At 37.7% G+C, this 18,529-nt stretch overlaps 1 protein-coding gene across 7 annotated transcripts; it reads left to right on the top strand.

Annotated features, from left to right (window-relative positions):
• Positions 1-4,007: 4,007 nt before the first annotated feature.
• On the top strand, positions 4,008-17,881 carry LOC148862258 (uncharacterized). 7 transcript variants are annotated; one of them, XM_088974916.1, is made up of 13 exons: positions 4,008-5,655; positions 5,760-5,891; positions 6,115-6,235; positions 6,561-6,694; positions 6,808-6,949; positions 8,291-8,469; positions 12,808-13,051; positions 13,706-13,804; positions 14,059-14,207; positions 14,365-14,472; positions 14,955-15,043; positions 15,165-15,183; positions 15,575-15,709. In XM_088974916.1, the coding sequence occupies exons 1-12, from the start codon at positions 5,587-5,589 to the stop codon at positions 15,175-15,177; spliced, it is 1,479 nt and encodes a 492-aa protein (XP_088831042.1). In that variant the 5' UTR covers positions 4,008-5,586; the 3' UTR covers positions 15,178-15,183; positions 15,575-15,709. The 7 variants fall into 7 exon arrangements, with proteins under 7 accessions (XP_088831042.1, XP_088831043.1, XP_088831037.1 ...); XM_088974917.1 differs by having other exon boundaries at positions 4,015-5,655; positions 14,062-14,207; XM_088974911.1 differs by lacking the exon at positions 15,165-15,183 and having other exon boundaries at positions 4,028-4,216; positions 4,310-5,655; positions 15,575-17,881.
• The last annotated feature ends 648 nt before the right edge of the window (positions 17,882-18,529 follow it).

Below are 18,529 nucleotides of genomic sequence, written 5' to 3'. Positions count from 1 at the left end.
TCTACTGATTTTCTAAAGTATGTGAAGTATGGGGTGAAAAGGACTTCCAATAGTGTTTGGAACTTGGATCTTCATCAGTAGTGTCATGTGGTACTGAAAGTGGACCAGGAAGATAACAGCTGGATTGTTTCTTTTACGGTTGCTTGAAACTTGTAAGGAGATCAGGTTCCTGATAACTTGATATCTTGTTTGCCTGCTAATCTGTAGCTCTGTCCCCGCCAACCAAAAAAGGTCCAGTTCATTATGGGCTTTTTTGTTCAGCAGCAAAGTGAGGGCCCAAATAGCAGGAAGCCAGAGAGAAAAGTAATTATTCCTTACTACATCAGACTTCATCCCATGTCTTTGGCTTTCTCTTGCTCGCCTGCTAATCTGTATACTCTTCCTTGCCAACTAAAAGTGTCCAGTTCACCATGGGCTTTTTTTTTCAGCAGCAAAGTGAGGGCCCACATAGCATGAACCCAGAACGAAAAGTAATTATTCCTTACTATAAATCAGAGTCCAGCCCTCTTTCGTATCTATGTAGACCAAGTAACCTCTTCTTGCTAGTTCAGTCATTGGTCTGTTATTGCAATGTCAAGGGATTGATATGATCACAAGCATGAAGACACGCCCACGCACGCATACGTGCATTTAAAATTTTCTTTGTTTACCACAGCTTCATGGGATAACCACGCTGAGGGGTGGAGTAGCTTAGTGAATCCCCTGATTGTATTTTGCCTTTATGTTTAACTTAGCATGTTTGGTGGTTTGTACTGAAGTGTTTCTGTTTTCCTCCCATTGGACTTGGTTATCCCATGAAAAAAAACTTGCTTAATGTGCAGAGGTATAGTCCCCTTTCAACATTTATAATATAATCAGTGTTACTGGTCAAGTTTATTCCAAATTAATAATTTTTATTGCATAACTAAAAAAGATAAATATATTTTATCCTATATCTCATTTCTCAAGGAGATAATATTCAATCATTATTTGTTTCTCCTCCAGCCTCGCTATGTAATAACTCACCAATAATGTTACAGAAGAGTTCTATTGTATGTGCAAAACTTTTTCATTAAAATTCTTCATATTTGGGAGCCAAGGATCCTCCTAATTGGGCCAAGGCCAAATCAAAATGAGGTTAGGTGGGTAGAGGATCTCATTGGCCCAGTCAATAGGTGTTGGATATGGAATAAAAAGGGCAGTCCAGCGCACAAGGCTCCCACCAATGTGGGTCCAGGAAGGGACAGATGTATGCAGCAGCCTTAACCTTGCACATACAGAGAGGCTGTTTCCAAATTATGTTGTCGATGGAATATCATAGAAAATTTCTTCCCAGTTTATGTGATTGAAAGCATTAAAAAGATTGAGATGGCATCTTATAGATAGCCTGACAATTGACAAATTATGTTGGGTCCTAAGATTTTTTTTTTCTTTTTTCTGTGAAATCTACTCATTGCAAAATTAATGAATAAATCATAAAAAAAAATGAAAACCCTGTAAATGAGTTATAAGAAGCAACAAGGGAGTCACTAGGTCTATGGGGGTTGAACCAAAATTCAAGTCTTTTATTTGTTGGTGTTGCCTTAACAGCTTTCTGCCAAACAATACAATCTCCTTGGAGGAGGGGGTTCAGATGAGTGCTGTCCTATTTGTGGGTTAGAATCTGAGACAATCATTCACACTCTCTCATGCAGTCACACAACAAAGATCTTGGTTTGGTAGCACTATTGGGCTATTGCCGCATACCTTTCAGCTTATAGTGGAGGAATATATAGCCAATGTTTTTGAATCACTATCCAGTTGGACCGTTTGGATCGGGAACCATCCAGGCAACTGGTTCTGTTTTACCCCAAACCCGGTCCCTAGCTAAAAATTGTTGAGTTGGTCAACAACTCATTGACCTGGGTGGTCAAACTGTTGGCCTGTTTATTGGTTTTGGCCATTTTTTATTTTAATTATTTTTTAAATTTTTAGTTTTTTTGTCAGAACGGGCTGTCCATTCAAACCGGATGGTTGAACTATCAACCCGAAAATCGTGGCCAAAACGGTTCCGATTTCGGGTTGGTTTTTAAAACATTGAATATTATTGATACTTTGATAGCATTTCTGTTGTGCTTGATGATTTCAATATTTTGGACATGCATGCATTAGGTGATTTGGAAAAGCTGAAGTGATTTTAAGAATGCTGACCCCAATCGTTGTATGGTGATCTCTTGTGTTAAAATGCATATGAAGGACCTTCACTTGGCATTTATGTTTATCTCCAATGAGCAGTCCACTACTAATCGAGTAGGTGTCACTTCTTGTTTTTGGCCTCCACTCAGGATGGGGTGGTAAAGAGAGGCAAACGTAGATGGTGGCTATATTAAGGTTGGCTCAGCTCTTTTTGGTTTTGTGGTACGTGATAATAGTGGGGTGAAGCTCAGGGATTTTGCCAACTTAATTTGTTAATCCTGACATTCGGTAATCAAGATATAGATAAAATAAGGCTTAATTGGCTACTCTTGCAGCTGAGCTCATAATGTCCTGCGTGGGAAGGCTTAATGCTTGAGCTGAGCTGCTTTGAATAAGCGGCTAAACGAAGCTTCAATAGAAAGACATGCAATAAGTGTAAGTGACTGAACGAATTTTTTTTTTTTCATCAAACATTACTTATGGTATTTTCAGTTCAGGTGGGCCTCACCTTACAAAGGCATGATCGGCAACCTGAAAGTAGTAGAACTACATAAACCTGTTTTTGTTAACTCGGGGGTGAACTTATCATCACCTTGTAATGATTGTTTTTGCACTGTACATATTTATATATTTGTACTCCTTCCAAACTGAGCCCAACTTGTAATGACCTCAACTACATAAATGATGAACCTGTGTTTGTTAGCTCAATGAACTATTGGGTATGCCTGTACCTGTAAATGAACCATACAATTGTCAAGCTCTCAAGTACAGATAGCTCATAGCTCAACACAGAAAAACCTTGGTTTGGCTACATCAGTGTTCTTGCCATTGCACTCTGACAAAGGAGTCATTTTTCTGTCGCTTGTCGAGTCATGCCTCTATCCTACCGTGTTCTGTCCAAACTCCAAAGCCGAGTTGATGGTTTGTGCGGTTAGACCAATTAGGTTGATGCTTAATCCTTTTAAGTTTTAGCTGATCGATTAACGGTTCAACCTGGCGCTTTCAGGTTTCAACCCAATACACAGTTAAGAACTCTTAAGACAAAACGGTTGAGTTCTGAGATCCACAATGCAAGGGGATATAGTTCAAAGTTCAAAGTCTAACAAGTAACAAGAGTCTCATTTAAAAAGTCTTTTGGACACCTGTTCGTCACAGGCCGAATGAAAGTGAAAATGCGGGAAGCCGGGAACGGTAGATTTTTTCAATGCACAGTGGAAATGAGGTGTGGGGAGCCAATGCCAATTCGAAGTAGAGTAAAATCAGGAGATATTATCACTTATCATTCAATGCACGGTAGAAAAGGCGTAGGAGATCTAGAGGCGTGGGAGACCGGATCTGCTCTCATAAAGGGCTGTTCACACCCATCTCACACACACATCATATCATACATTGGGAATATTTCCCATACTTATAAGTTATCATTCATGGGAGATATTCCCAATGCACGATAGAGGTGCCTGTGAGGCACCCATGTGTGAGGAGCAGATCCTGTTCCGAGGCACATTGCCACTTCCATACCAACGGAACAGCATTGCTGAAAAGAAGATATTCTTAATGTGCAACTGTAATCTTTTATGACTGTGAGTAGAGATGTGAGAACAACTCTGTGAGTTTATTTATTTATTTTTTGGGTAAATTACAAAGACCCCTATACTATGGGATCTGTGACAAAGACTCTCCTATACTTTGTTTTGCGACAAAGACCTCCCCGTATTATGATCGTGAGACAAACCCTTTCGTTAGCCTTTCATTGGAATCTACCATTGCAATATTTTTTTAATTCCTATATTACCCTTGTAATAAATATTTGGAGAAAAATGCTATTCATCTTCCCTGACCTCACAATATACAAACAGCAGTGGTGGTGGCAAACTTCCGAAGTCCTCTCTCTCTCTCTCCTTCCCCTTCCCCTTCCCCTTTCTTCTTCCCGATTTCCTCTGTTTTCCGTTCCTTGCAAGTGAATGATTTGAACCGGATGAGGAAGTGTATCCTCCTTGATATTGTAGGTTTTGAGCTAAACCACTCTAGAGCCTTCCATTTGGCCCTTTAGAGAGTTCCAAAGGTGATTTCCAACCACAAGTTGTGCCGGTCTCAATTGTTGCATTATCCTCTCCACTCATGGACATTCTCTCATGTTTCAAAATTTTTACTTCAGAATGCAGTGGGAATAGTTTCTACACAATGGGAGAGGATGAAGGAGACGTCTCTTCCAATGGATTACTGCTGTCTTAGGAGAAATATCTTCCAGAAGATCCCAATTTAGGTAGGCTGCCACCCGCAAGAGAGGAACTAAATAGTTGAAATGGTAAGCTTGGTCTAGATATGTGAACCTGGCAATCTAGAGTGTCTGCTGGAGATTGAGAGGTGCTATTACTTCTCTCTCCTCCAATTGAAGGGCACCCAGAAATTGGCTTCTTCTATAAATGAAAACCACCATCTCGGTCAAGGGAGTTCAATTTACTTTTATCATCATCACAACTTTTGCTATTTCTTTGAGAAAGAAGTGCAATCGCATCAGGTGTAGCTTCTACCAAAGCAACCGATAGAATAGCAAGCAAGTCCAGGGTAGAGGGAACAGGTGTATTTCCATTTGTTTTATTCAGGCTGTCTGAAGAAGCTTCTTGTGAAACATTCAAGTCAAAACTACAAGGTATAGGCAATCTTGAAGCAGAATTTCCAGAGAAGGGCAAAGCGTTAATCTTATTAAGAATTTGAATAAGTCATTCTCTATCTGGAGTTGATGGACCATTGTCACTTTTGTCCACATTGTTACCTGTGATTGCAATGATAATTGGATGAGTAAAATCCTATGGGATGCCAAGAACTATTAATACCATGAGAAAGTCTATCTTACCTTGGAGCCGAGATAAAATAGTTAACAGGTTAACAACGTCCAAATTCCCACTACCAGAATTCTCTAAGTTTCTAGGCACCAACAGCCGAGATAAAATAGTTACACACTTTCTCTCTTTCTCTCTTCATCTGCAAGGAACGAAAAATAGAAGAAATCAAGAAAAAGAAAGAGGAGGAGAGAAAGGGGAAGGGGGAAGAAGAGATCGAGGGAGAGAGAGGGAGGACTTCGGAAGTCCAGTTACCGCCGCTAATGTTTGTGTACGGTGAAATCGGTGAAGATGAATAATGTTTTTATCTGAATAATTATTATAAGAGTAGTATGAGAATTAAAAAATATTGCAACAGCGGATTTCAACGAATGATAACGAAAGGGGGTCTCTCACTTGTCGCAAAACAAAGTACATGCGATCTTTGTCACAGACCCCATAGTATGGGGTGCTTTTGTAATTTACCCTTTTATTTTTGTAATCAGGCTAATCAGCTACGATCGTTTAATAAGACTCTTTTCGAGTTTGGACGAGAATATTCGTACTCGTTCAAAACTTTGGGAGGTGAGCTGGAGCATAAGCAGAAGCAGCAATGGTTCTTCTGTGTTTCATGCTCGATCTTCGAAGTTTATGTCCTTCATTACTCAGAGAGCTAAAACACGTAATCTTTTTCTTTTCACTCTTTATCGGTCTTCTCCAATCCTCCCGTTTCGCCATTCTTTCTTTTATTATAATCTGTTGAATCTCTTCGTTTTCTCGATTCAGTGCTTATTGCAGCTCGCAAATCTCTACGCCATCTCGCCCGCACGAGCCGGCAGAGAGAAGCATTCGGAAGTCTTTATAGACCAAATCGGACTGTGTTACCTCCAGAAGAACAGAATTTCGTCTTCCGATGAGGTGAACTCCGATGCATCCGCTTGAAACTCCATTCTTTGTCCGTCTTATTCATTCTTATGGTTGCGTTTCTTTCTTTAACTTCCACTGTGATTCGTTAACAAGCAAACTCGGTTTCCTAAGGTGATTAAACTAGAATTGTTATGTGAAGTTGCAAACTAGTGATATTTGGGCTTTATTGAATTGGAGGAGATGTTTCTTGATATTCAATTTTAAATAACGATAGCTGAAGATTGCCTACTGTCCGAGAGGAAACTTTAGTCTCCGTGATTTTCATCATGCCGTTAATCGCTTACCTGCTGATGCATTTTTGCCGGAAATGAGTGATTCTGGAGCTACCTCTGGTGGTAATTTCTGTGTCTCTCTCTGTCTCTCTCTCAAAATACCATTCACCAACCTTCTTTTAAAATGAGGAGATTTCAAGCACCCGTTGCAAATGTGGAAAACCATATTTTGCTAGACATAGTATGTACTGTAGTTTATACACGATTAAAGCTTCATTATGTAACCCTTTTATTTTCAGAATCCTTTACACCTTTTATCATATAGTCCTTAATGTAATGAGATCTATCCACTAAACCATTTCCAGTTTCTGTTGAGTTCTGTTCAGTGAAAGCAAGAGCTTGAATAACGCAAGAATTAGTGATGCAAACGTTAAAACTTGATGTCTAGATGTTATGCTTGAAAAGCTTCTAAATGGCAAAGTTCTGTACTCGTGGGGTAGTAAAGATATTGTGAGGAAAGTGATCTTCATTAGTTCTTGCTTGGTGGAAATCATAAGCCCTATTACGAGGAAGACTCTTATGGTAAGTGATAATTACTACAGTATATTCCAATTTCTTACTATATTCCCTCGTCTGTTGCCTCTTTTACTGCCTCAACCTAAGTTAACCTATGGCATTTGAGCTTTTAACAACAGGATGCAGCAGATAATTGCGTTTCAGTAGAGTTTGTTTTAATGGAGCAAGAACTTATCCAAAATAATATCTCAGAGAATATCAAGGAGTTCATCAACAGTATCTCTGATCTGGAGAACTGCTCTTTTCAGACCTGTCTTCCTGGTAATGAACAAAAGAATATGTTAGATGTAGTACTTTGTCAAATGGTGAACCTGGCAAATGGCAATCTAAACTCTTCAGTCCATATCATCATCATCAAAGCCTTATTCTAACTATATGGGGTTGGTTACATGAATCCTCAATCCTCTTTTGCCATTAGATACTGTTCAGTGCCATATCCATTGTTAAATTATGGACACTTAACGCGCTTCTTACTACTTTCAGCCAAGTCTTTTTCTGTCTTCCTCTAGTTCTTCTAGCCCCTTCAACTTCTAACTCTTCAATTGGTTTCTTGAGTGCATAGGTATAGGTATTTGATCAGTGGCATAACCTACTTCATTGCTCAGGTTTCTAGATAAGATTTCTGTATTTTCATTGTGTCTATGTGTGTGTGTGCATGCACGCTTTTGCCAGGCAATGATGTTTTATTTTGTTTTAGTTAGCTTTGCTTGGAGTTATTCCTAGCTTCAAATGGGACAATGTTGGAACAGCTTCACTCTGAGTGGGATATTTTGGAATTCTTCCAAGCTACAGGGGTAAATGGAATATGTAAACATAGTGTCTATTTGTCCAAAAAAATGAGTGGGAAAACCATAAAGGAGAGGCTCAGAAATGAACTTATTCATAAGAACCTATGATTAGGTCCAATAGGTGAAAACGTGAGGGAAAGATTAAATGTTTTGGTGACATGCAGAGAAGGCCATCTTCAACATCAGTTAAGTGATAATGATCTTTAAAAGAACACCAGAGAAGTGATCTCTTACAAGTTGAATAGTTAAGAAGAGCTAGGGGCAACCAAAAGGGACACAGTTTGAAGTAGAAAGAAGTGATTTGAGGGCCCCAAATTTAATTATGAATATGGCAGTGAAAGGAGTGGGATGGCAGAACAGGATTTGTGTGGCTGACCCCATATAATAGGGATAAGGCTTAATTAACTTGACTTGAGTATGAGCTCAAAGATGGAAATCACCTGGTGACCATTGAGGGGACTGGGTTATACCACATACTTGTATCCATGTCCTTTTTTTTCCTCATTTTCCCATGTCCATGTCTCTGCATCATAGTGTATGAAGTTGGGAAAAGGTAGGCTTCTTGAATACATCCATTATTTCTTATGCTTAACTCTTGCATAGAAGGTACTGAAAGCAAGTCCATGCAAGGATTACCATGGATTTTTTTTCTCAATCAAATACATTGATGCATAATTATAGTAGTTGTTACAAAACCATAAAGGTAAACTTATTGTAGATCGCCAGCACTGGGACATAGAAGCCACCATAAATAGTGACTAGTTATTTTCCTAGTATCAATATGTTAAGAAGGAACAATTGAATGAGTGTGCAGATAACTGGGTCTTGTGTGGCCTGGTCAAACGTTGGCTACAAGAGCTCAAAGGTGACCTAGAGGACCCATTACAAGCTATTTTTCTCTTCAAGAGCAATATCATAGGCCCTACAAATCGGCTTGTTTGCCATTTGTTTTCTTCTGTCAACCAAATAATTGATGGGTTCAGCTCGTGCCAGGTACTAATCATGATTTCTGCAGTGTGTGAATCCTGAAATATCTTCTGGTGCATGATTCACGTTCTTTAGTCCATAGAGATTGTGATATTATCTAATCATCCACCATGTGATGTTCTTCTTTTGAAGATATTATTGGTAGAAGTAACCTCATTAATTGAATTCAAATCTAAGTTCTCCCTTTGTTGTTATTTTTCTCTTTGGACTGTGCAAAAGAATATAATATCTTGATGATGGTCAATGATGTGTTCATGTTGATAAGGAATATTGAGTTGTTCCTTTTGTCCTGACACTGTGTCCACTATATGTCCTAATCTGCTTGAAAGTATATCATAGTTTAAAGTGCTCAGCTTAGTATATGCATGATTACCTATCCTAAAATTTTGGTTGGGTTATATTATACAACTGAAATGTTGTTGAAATTAGGTGATTCTAGGTAAATTCCCATCGGTATGGACTATCGTTAAATTGGGTCATGATGTAGGACCACAGACACTATTGAATTTATATTTACTTACAATAGAACAACATATAACTTAAGGCCTCAAGGTTGTACTGTCTTTGTTCTGAATCTAAGGGACCATTTGATACACCTGAAGTAGCTGAACTGAATGCCTCGTTGTTTTGTCTTTTAGTGGTTACAATCATTAATATAAAGGGTAAATTAAAGATAACCACACTGTACTTAGGTGGTCTTTTTTTTTTATGAATTGTACTTGAGGGATCTTGACCTCCAAACTTTTTTTTTGGATAATAGCAGAAATTTTATTAATAGAAAACGGCAGAGAGTAAAGAAGGAAGGAGGGAGGGGTAAAATCTCTTAGCCCTCCCCAAAATTCATATACATGTTACAACATTGCCCAAAAAAGACTCTCTTCCCACCCCTTGCTTGGAAAGTGAGTCTGCAGATGAATTTGCACTTCTCTTAATCCACTGAAACTTGACTTCCATGTCCTGGGTCAACTGGTTAAATTTCTTTTTCTCATTCAAGAACTTCCAAAACCCAATCTCTTCCCTTTGCAGCCAGCCAATGACCGACTTTGAATCACCTTCCACTATCAGTTTTCTGCAATTCAGCTGTTGTGCCTTATAGCCCCCCAAACTTTGTTTTGTTACAAAGATCCCCTGAACTTTTGGATTCCAGAACTTAACCCCCACGTTTAGCATTCTGTTGGTCAATTTCATGGAATATTTCTTTAAGCATTTTTAGAACTCCAAACTGCCTGTATCTATTTTATGAGACCATTTTTCCCTTTGAAATCTTGCATGTTTTTCTCAACTTTCTTTCAACAGAATTCATCTTGAGAACGCCTTGAAAATTATTGATTCATCAACGCTTTGAGAATGATTTGTACTTTAGAATGGTTATTTTCATCAGTTTGATCTTCATTTCTATCAGCCCATAAAATCTTGAATGGGCAATTTAGTAATCTTACTTTTACAACAAACCTTGTTACTGGGTCAGGGGCCAGTGCTGGAAACTAGAAGTTTAGGTGGTCTTTGTTACAAAACAAAGTTTGGGGGGCTAAGTGTTACCACCCCCTAAGTACAGAGTGGCTATCTGTAATATATACTCCATAATAAACTATTTAAGGGTATAGCCATCAAACCAACTTAGGCTGTATTTGGAGGGGCTTCTAATAAGCGCATTTTGGGATTATTACATTCAAGAAGCCAAAAGAACCCCAAAAATGCGCTTGGTAGAAAAAACACAGAAAATGGGAATTTTTTGGTGAAAAAGCCCATTAGAAAAGGCAGTAGAGGGACGGCTTCTCGCTTCTTGCATTTTCCAGAAGTGCGTTTTCATTTTTTTTCTTTCTGTCTTTGCCTGTTTACATTCAAAAATGCCAAGTTGCCCCTGGTTGAGAGAAAACCCTTGTCCAGCTCTTCTTCCCCATTCTTCCCTTTCTTAAATAAGTGCATTTTTTTCAGAAGAAAAAATAACCCAAAAAAGCACCTTACCAAGCGCTCAATGAGTGCTTTTTCAAGAAGCGCTTATAAGAAAGGCACTTCTTAAAAAGCCCATTTAGAGGGGAAAAGCCCTGCGAAATGCAGGCTTAAACTTCAGCTGTTAAAGAGCTCACAACTTCCTTAATGATTTATTCACTAAAAGACAAAGCAAAAAGCCATTCCGTTCAGCCACTTCAGCTCTTATCAAATGGCCCTAACTATTCCAAGAGTATTTCATGATTTGAAATTCCTACTACCTGAGGTGGCATGTTCATTAGACAGTTTTGCTAATGATTTTTTCTTCTTGCATTGTCTTTTTGTATAGGCTGGCATGTCCTATAACTTCTGTAACCCAGATACAACAGGGACATGGCTGGACAAGGTTTCTGATAGAAAATTTATACTAAAATTAAGAATTCCATACAGCACCGATGCACAGGTATCTGGATAGTCTATAAGCATTGTTTAAAGTACATGCCTACCAATTTAAAAATGTCACGATCATGCTTAATTAAATTCAAAATTAATAAACTAGTTTGAATAAAACACCTACTTCTGAAAGAAAATAATTTAGAGAAGATTTGTTAGGAAACTGGATCTAGGACAGGTAGTCTTATGGGAACTAGGTAGGCTGCAAATTTAAAAGAATGACTCAAGAAGTTGAATTTTACCTTTAGGATAGTTCATTGGAGCTATCTAGGATTTGCAAGTTGACCTATAAAGGTTTCTAGGTGAAATTTAATAATTTGTTGATTTCTACTTGGACTGATGAAATTTGCAAGAACCAAGAAATTAAGTCTAGGGATGGAAATTTTCTATGATTTTCTTTTCAAACAGTAAGGTATTGTATTAACAAACCAGTGAGCACATCACCCCCCCACACAACAAGATACTGTACTTAATTTTTTTTTTTGATAAGTGTACTTTGGGGTTCAAATAAAAGAATATTTCATTCATTTGTATGCTAGTTACAAAAAGGTAAAGACTTATGTATGGGTGATTTAGTTTGAAGAGATTCTAGGTAGTTTGGTCACAAAAAGACAAAAAAATCTCATTTCATCATCATCTGGGGTTGGCTACATGAATCGTGTTTTGCTATTCCGTTCTGTTAATGCCATATCCATTGTTAAATTATGAGTGTCACGTTGCTTTCAGTGATACCCTAGCATGAGCATGAGAAGACAATTCAGGATCCTTAACCATAAGAGTGTCAAAAGTTTTAATGCCAGCTGCCAATATGCAACCCCCTTCTTTATTTGGCGTTGGCACTAGTGGTGTAAGACAAGCTCACACTGGTGGAGTTGAAAAAAAATCTCATTTATGAGGGAAAATCCAAAAATTCTGAAAATTGGAATCTTGTTTAGAGTTTTGGGTTGGAACTTGGTAGTGTGAATTACAATAGAAAATAATAAGGGAGGAAAAAAATTGAGAGGGATCTGAATTGATCTTTCACAAAGAGAAAATTTTTCTAAGGATAAAAGGACTGAGAAAAATTAAAACTAAGTGAACTGAAAAAAAGAAAGAGAAACTTACTTAGATATTCTGAAGGGCCACAAGGAGGGACATGAAGCCTTGTTGAGAGCTGAAAGAAATGTTAACCAGAAGATCTTAATCAAACCTGCAATAGAGAGTCTAAAGAGAAGAGAGAGAATATAGAAAGAAGGGAAAATAAATAAAAAAAGAAAGAACAAAGCTTCAGTGCTTCATGTAGAGAAGCACACAAGGAATACTTGCACTACATCATAAAACTCTTTCTATCCTTTCTCTCCTTGAAACATGGCACACGACAAGATATATTTATAGGGAGATAATAGAACTCGGGTCACTGTTTACAAAAAACACAGAACTGCAACTTGCAAGATTGAGCTCAAAGAAAACATCTTGATTCCTATTCTACTTATCTTATGACTGAAACTTCAAACACAACTCAAATAAGATCCAAATAACATGACTATTAGACTAGACCCCACTGACTAAGTAAAATGACCAAAACACTCCTAAAACAGAAAATTACTCATAAAAAAAACAAAAGAAAGGAAAAACAGAATACTCCTAGGTTAGTTGTAGGGCCATTTTTATTCCCATATCAGTAACATTTTCTAGTGGTGACAGTATTTTCATACCCAATCCCAAAGAGGTTCTTGATATGCTGGTTTTCAAAAATGTTGACTTGATCAAAGTTCCCTTAAATACTTTTTCTGGTAGTTGTACCTTTTAACCTTGTTGTAATGTAAAGCAGGTGTAAAGATTATCCAAAATGTTTGTGTTTATTTATCTATCGTTTTCATGAGAGAGTTTGGGCAGTCAGTCCATTTGATCTGTGCCCAATGGCCAAATAAATCAACATCTGAGCAGAGTCTAACATTGCTCATTTGTGATTCCTTTTTATAGGCATGTAGGTGTCATGCTTTGCCCTTGGGTGGTGCCAGTGGCAATAGTGCAAATGAGGGTGCTTCTTGTCCAGTCACATTTCGTGAGCTTGGAACATCCGACTTAATTGAAAATGCAGTTAAGGTCGGTGAACAGACAATCTTGTTCCTGCCCTCCTTTGAAAGCTGTCCAAAGTTCCACCAAGTTTCTTCACCTATTGTCTTCAATGTTATTGAGCGAACCAATTTAAATGCTCTTAGTGAAGGTAATTCTGGATATGAAGTTTGTTGCTTTTGCTCAAATTTTCTGGTAGTCCTTTTAAACTTTCCAAGGGTAACTCTTTTATGCACTCTCTCTCTATCTCTCTCTCTGGCTGAAAATGGTATCCGATTGTCTGAATTTTAATTTGGTCCATTGATAATTGGATCGAATATGGAACTACCCCTATCTGAGTTGATTTATATTGCATCTATTAGTAAAATTGGTTTGAGTGCTGTATTTTTACTAATTGTCATAGGTTCAAGTTTCATACAAGTAATTTTCAATTCATTTTGTTTATGGAACGCAATACCAAAGTCATTTTTAGTTTGATTCCTTTTATTCTATTCAATATCTGTTCGCAATCTGAACTCAATTTGAATCTGATATAAATCTGATGGATAACATCTGATTTGAATTTGAATATAAATGAATCAAATTTGGTCCTACCTGTATCTGATTCAATATAAATGAATGCAATACTTCATAAATATTCATGATTGTCTTTTAAACTCTTTTTTCCCAGCTGGGGGTTATGTTGATGTCATGACTTTGGTCTCAGAATTAGGGTGCAAGACTTGTGCAATTCAGTGACATGTTTGAGCAATAAACTTGTTCACATAGGTAATCCTACTAATCCCTCTTTTGGTGAAAAAAACAGGTGTTATAATTGGGATTTCCTATATCGTCACTCCTTCAGCTTACCATGATATGGAAGCCACTTCTGATAGGTGTGACAAGTCAGAGCTGAATACTCAATGTGTGTAAAATGGTCTAACTTTCTCTTCCTACTTCTGGTGTGGTTATTTTTTAGGGGGTTAAATTATAAAGGGATTCAACTCTTCTCTAACATGTCTTATACCACCTAAACTCTTGGATTTGTGCTGTCTTTTTTTTTTTCTTGAAATTTTTTCATTTGGAAGAGAGCTATTTCTTTATTTATTTTAATTTCTTTTTGAGTCCTTAGCATGGGTTTTATGGTCTTTTGTGTATTTCTGTCCTCTGCCTTGCTAGCAGTTTTCCAAGGGCTTCGACAAGCGCTTTGTTCTCTGGATCAGGGGTTGGTTTGCTCTTCAAACTGTAACATTGAAACCATGAAAGAGGGAACTTTAAACTGCTTTTATCTTCTTCAACCTTCAGACAAGGGGCCAATGCTTCTCAGGGTAAATCCTCATCCTCAAGTGTAACCTGTGCCATGAATTTTGTTTACCTCATTTATTTATTCTGTAGAATGGTATTCTGATTCCTTCTCTTTTACTTGGCTACCTCTGTATTTTCCTATCATGTTTGTTTACTAACGTGTGTGTGTGTAACTTTCAGAGGCTTGCAGGAGCAGAGGAAATCATGCCTGTTCCCGACGCAGCTGGATCAAAAAATTCTGCAGTACCCAAGGAGATGGAGAAATCCATTCAAGCCTCTTTGTTAGAGGTAGGAACTTATGTTCTAATATGCTGTTTCCATGATTTCAAATGACTTTGCTTTGCATTTGTTGGGCTTGATGCTTACAAAGCTAACACACACACACACAAAAAAAAAAAGAGGAAAAAACTCATATTCCTACGAGGAAGTTTTAAGCAGATTTCACCATGGTGCAGTGACCTATTAAGGAATTAATATTGTAAAAGGGAAGTGGTATACCATGACAAGATATTCCGAGGTTCTTATTGGATTAAATAACCAAATATACCAGTATACTGTGTGGTTCTTGGTTGAAGAACAATAGAACATTCAATAGGAGTCAGGAAATGTATACCATCCAATCCATGTGCCTCCAAATTGCAGTTAAGTTTATTGTAGGGAAAAACTAATGAGGTATCCCTAATTTTAGAAACTTTGTAATTATGTGGCTAATTTCTCTGCAATATTTAGGGAAAAAATTTAAGCAGTTTTTGTTCATGGCTTTCTTTCAGGTGAAATTAAGAGACTACAACCCTCTTCTTCATGTGAGAGGTTTCCATACAAAGTTGGACTTGCTCATAAAAGAGAGCTTACAATTTGGGTAAGTTCTTTCATTGTCAGATAGTCTTTAACTGATAAACTAAAACTAGAATTAATATTGTATATTTAATATTCCCCTCTCTTCTTAGAGAGTTCCTTAACTTTGAGTTTATATTTTGCAGGAACATCTTCTGATTTCAGGCAAGACCACAATATATTAATGATTAAATATACCTCATTGCACTAAACTCAGTTGACAAAAAATAGTTGCAGCATGTTATTTAGGGATCTGCATCTAATGAGATAACTCATCTCCTCTCACATTCTTGTTGTCATTACTCAAGCACTTTCATCACTTTTTCTATGAAACAGTTTGTCTGTGGTTTGCTTTGAGGAGGCAATTAAAGTAGTTTTTTTATTTTTCTTTTATATAACTATGGTTACCCAGAACTATGATGATCCAACTTTTTCTTTGTCCGGGTCCCACATTTAGTCTCCAAATAAAATTGAGAAAAATACTAAACACGGTAGAAACAGCAGTTCTATAAGTCATTCCTTTGAAACATGGCATTCTGAAGCATGAGTTTTGCAGGTCATTACCACCAAAAGAGAAGGAAACAAGCTCTGAGTCCAACTCTCCCAAAACAAAGGATTCAGAAACAATGGTATCCACATCATCAATGAAAGGAACTTTAGAAATAGAAGACCGCCATACTTCACTACTGACTCAGGATACCAAAAAAAATAAGACCAAGATGGCTGCTTGTATTACAGAAGAATGTATACAGCTTATTGTCAATGAAGTCCCCCAGATGTGTTCTCCCACTAGGATTTCCAAACTCAAGATGGAGAAATCAGTTCCATCTTCACCAGATGGTAACAAGACGTTGAATGATAGACATTGGGTCACCAACAATAAATGTAAGACTATTGCTTGTATTGCAGAAGAATGGGCACAACCAATTGATGATGAAGTCCCCCAGATATGTTCCCCCACTAATCTTTCCAAATCCAGGATGGAGAAATCAGTTCTAGTGCCAGTAGATAGTAATAAGACATTGGATGCTAATCAAGTGGACACTAAAGAATACAAGAGTAAGAATACTTCCTGTGTTACAGAAGAATGGGAACAACTGATTGTTAACAAAGCTCCCCAGGCATATTCCCATACTAGGATTTGCAAACCTGAGAAGGAGACATCAGTTCTGTTGCCATCAGATGGTATCAGTACATTGGATGATAATTATCAAGGTACCAAAGAAGCTACGAGTATGAAAACTGATTGTGTTACAGGAGAACGGAAACAACTGATGATATGTTCTCCCACTAGGCTCTCCAAACTGATGATAGAGAAATCAGTTGTATTGCTGTCAGATGGGGATGAGACATGGGATGACAAATCTGAGGACACTAAAGAAGATGAGTGCAAGTCTACTGCTTGTATTACAGAAGAATGGGAACAACTGGTTGTTGAAGAAGTTCCTAAGAAATGTTCCACCATTAGATTTTCTAAACCCAAGATGGAGAAATCAGTTCTGTCACCCTCAGATGGTAATAAAACATTGGATGATAAAACCTCAAGGATTTTAGAAAGACTAGAATGTCCACAAGGGTTGAAAAAGAGATCGGCTTGGGCTGTTATCACAAGTGATGTAAGCACAAGTGGACATGTACCGTTGAAGAAACCTGTTGTTCCTTTTGGGCCCAATCATGCAACAGGTCCAGGTTCTGCATCAACCCGACCACTGAAGCCAATTTTTCAGAGGCTGAAAAGAAAATAAAGACGAGTTTCTGTTTGTGTACTGCAGCTGAGAAAGCCCAAAGACACGTGAATAGGGGTATGAGTTACATTTATGCCAACTGAATTTTCCAGCTTTTACCTTTTCAACCCTTCACGTTTTAAATGCTGTTATGGCCTGTGTATGAGTTAACAAATTGGAAAGGGAAAATCACCATGTCCACCAAATAACAATATGTGACCTACCATCAACTACTTGGTTCCTGCTCTTGGTACTTGGATGGCCTACATGGGCATGACTTATAGATTAGGTGTATGCATTCCTCCATAATGTAAAGTTGGCTATAACCTATAATCAGAAAGCAGCTACTGACCTACCTTGGCTTTGGGTTGGCTGCTTAGGTCTTGGAATTAGTGACATAATTGGCCATGATCCATTACACTATTGAGTGAACCCTACATGTGTTGGGGAAAACGGTGGTTTCAAAAGATAATAGGTATGTTATAAGCAAGGGTTCTCCACGAGATTGGGTGCTAAGATGATGGTAAAATCAATCCATCTGATGAGGACCCACTGGTTTTGCTAGTCAGTTTCCTTATGCATATTATTGTCTGGTTCTCTGCCTCAAAACTTTATTGTATTTTCTTTAGTTAAAAAGAACTCTTATCGCACAATGTTGCTAAGGGCCATTAAGTTGCAACTTGCAACATGAAAAGGGGGTGGAAATGGCAGAGCAATTGAAGTTAGTCTTGTTCATGGTAGTTGGAGAGGAAAAAAATAGAGACGTCCCAAGGATCCCTTTCTCTTTGGGTGGACCAATGTTATTGGAGGACTTTTTACAGAATGGCGGCACCAATGGGTTAACACTCAAATGGTCAAATTGAAGCATGTTTGATCTGTATATGGTTCTAGAGTCTTTCACTTGTGCTTTTTCTGAATGGATCACATCTATGAAGGAAATGCCATGGAAAAATCCATACGACTATGCGGATCCAAAGTTGTTATTCCCTTCTGGCATTCGCCCAATAAGGTACGTACAAATGGGTTAAAACTCACATGATCAAATTGAAGCATGTTTGATCTGTATATATGGCTCTAGACTTGTGCTTTTCTGAATGGATCACATCTATGAATGAAATGCCATGGAAAAATCTATGCTACTTTTGTATTCATTATTATCCCAAAAGAAAACCAGTTTTGGGGTTTCCTTTTTATGTTTTAGCAGAGCTTTTATTACTATAATAGTGCATGGGTATAACGAATTCAAACTGGTTTATTAAAAAACTGATTTATTTTCAGTTCCACTTCAATTGTGGGCCTCATTCTGATAGCGGGTAAAGTGAAATTAGATGTAAGTGGAAAGTTGCCAAATAAATAGCCTTGGAGAGCTTTGGAAAATCCGTCTCCAATCCAAATAGACGGAGGGACCCTTGCCTTGGTCCCTGCCACTAACTAGTAGTCTAGTACAAATTGCTACTTGATATTTTTATTTATTTTGTGTGTGTGTGGGGGGGGTGTTTAAGGAAGATTCAGAACACAATCATATATGATAAAACAACTTTTAGCCAATAAGGAGGGACACTAAATCCACATAACTTCCAAACTCTTATCCTTATTTATTTATTTATTTATTTATTTATTTTGTTGGGCAAGTGATGGAACAACCACTGGTTGACTTAGTGTGCGCAAGTGGCAAATTTTTTGATAAAGTTTTTGTATATCTTATAAATAAATGCAGAAATATTTGATTCATTCTCCAGCTTATTTTGTATGTAAATGTCATCAAGACCAATTTTACCAGCTTCCTG

Source organism: Nelumbo lutea, chromosome 3 (genome assembly GCF_056320005.1).
Source record: "Nelumbo lutea isolate HS-2025 chromosome 3, American lotus-T2T, whole genome shotgun sequence".
Taxonomy (NCBI): Eukaryota; Viridiplantae; Streptophyta; class Magnoliopsida; order Proteales; family Nelumbonaceae; genus Nelumbo; species Nelumbo lutea.
Note: the sequence above shows the minus strand (reverse complement) of the source record. Positions and strands in the feature narration are given on the sequence as shown.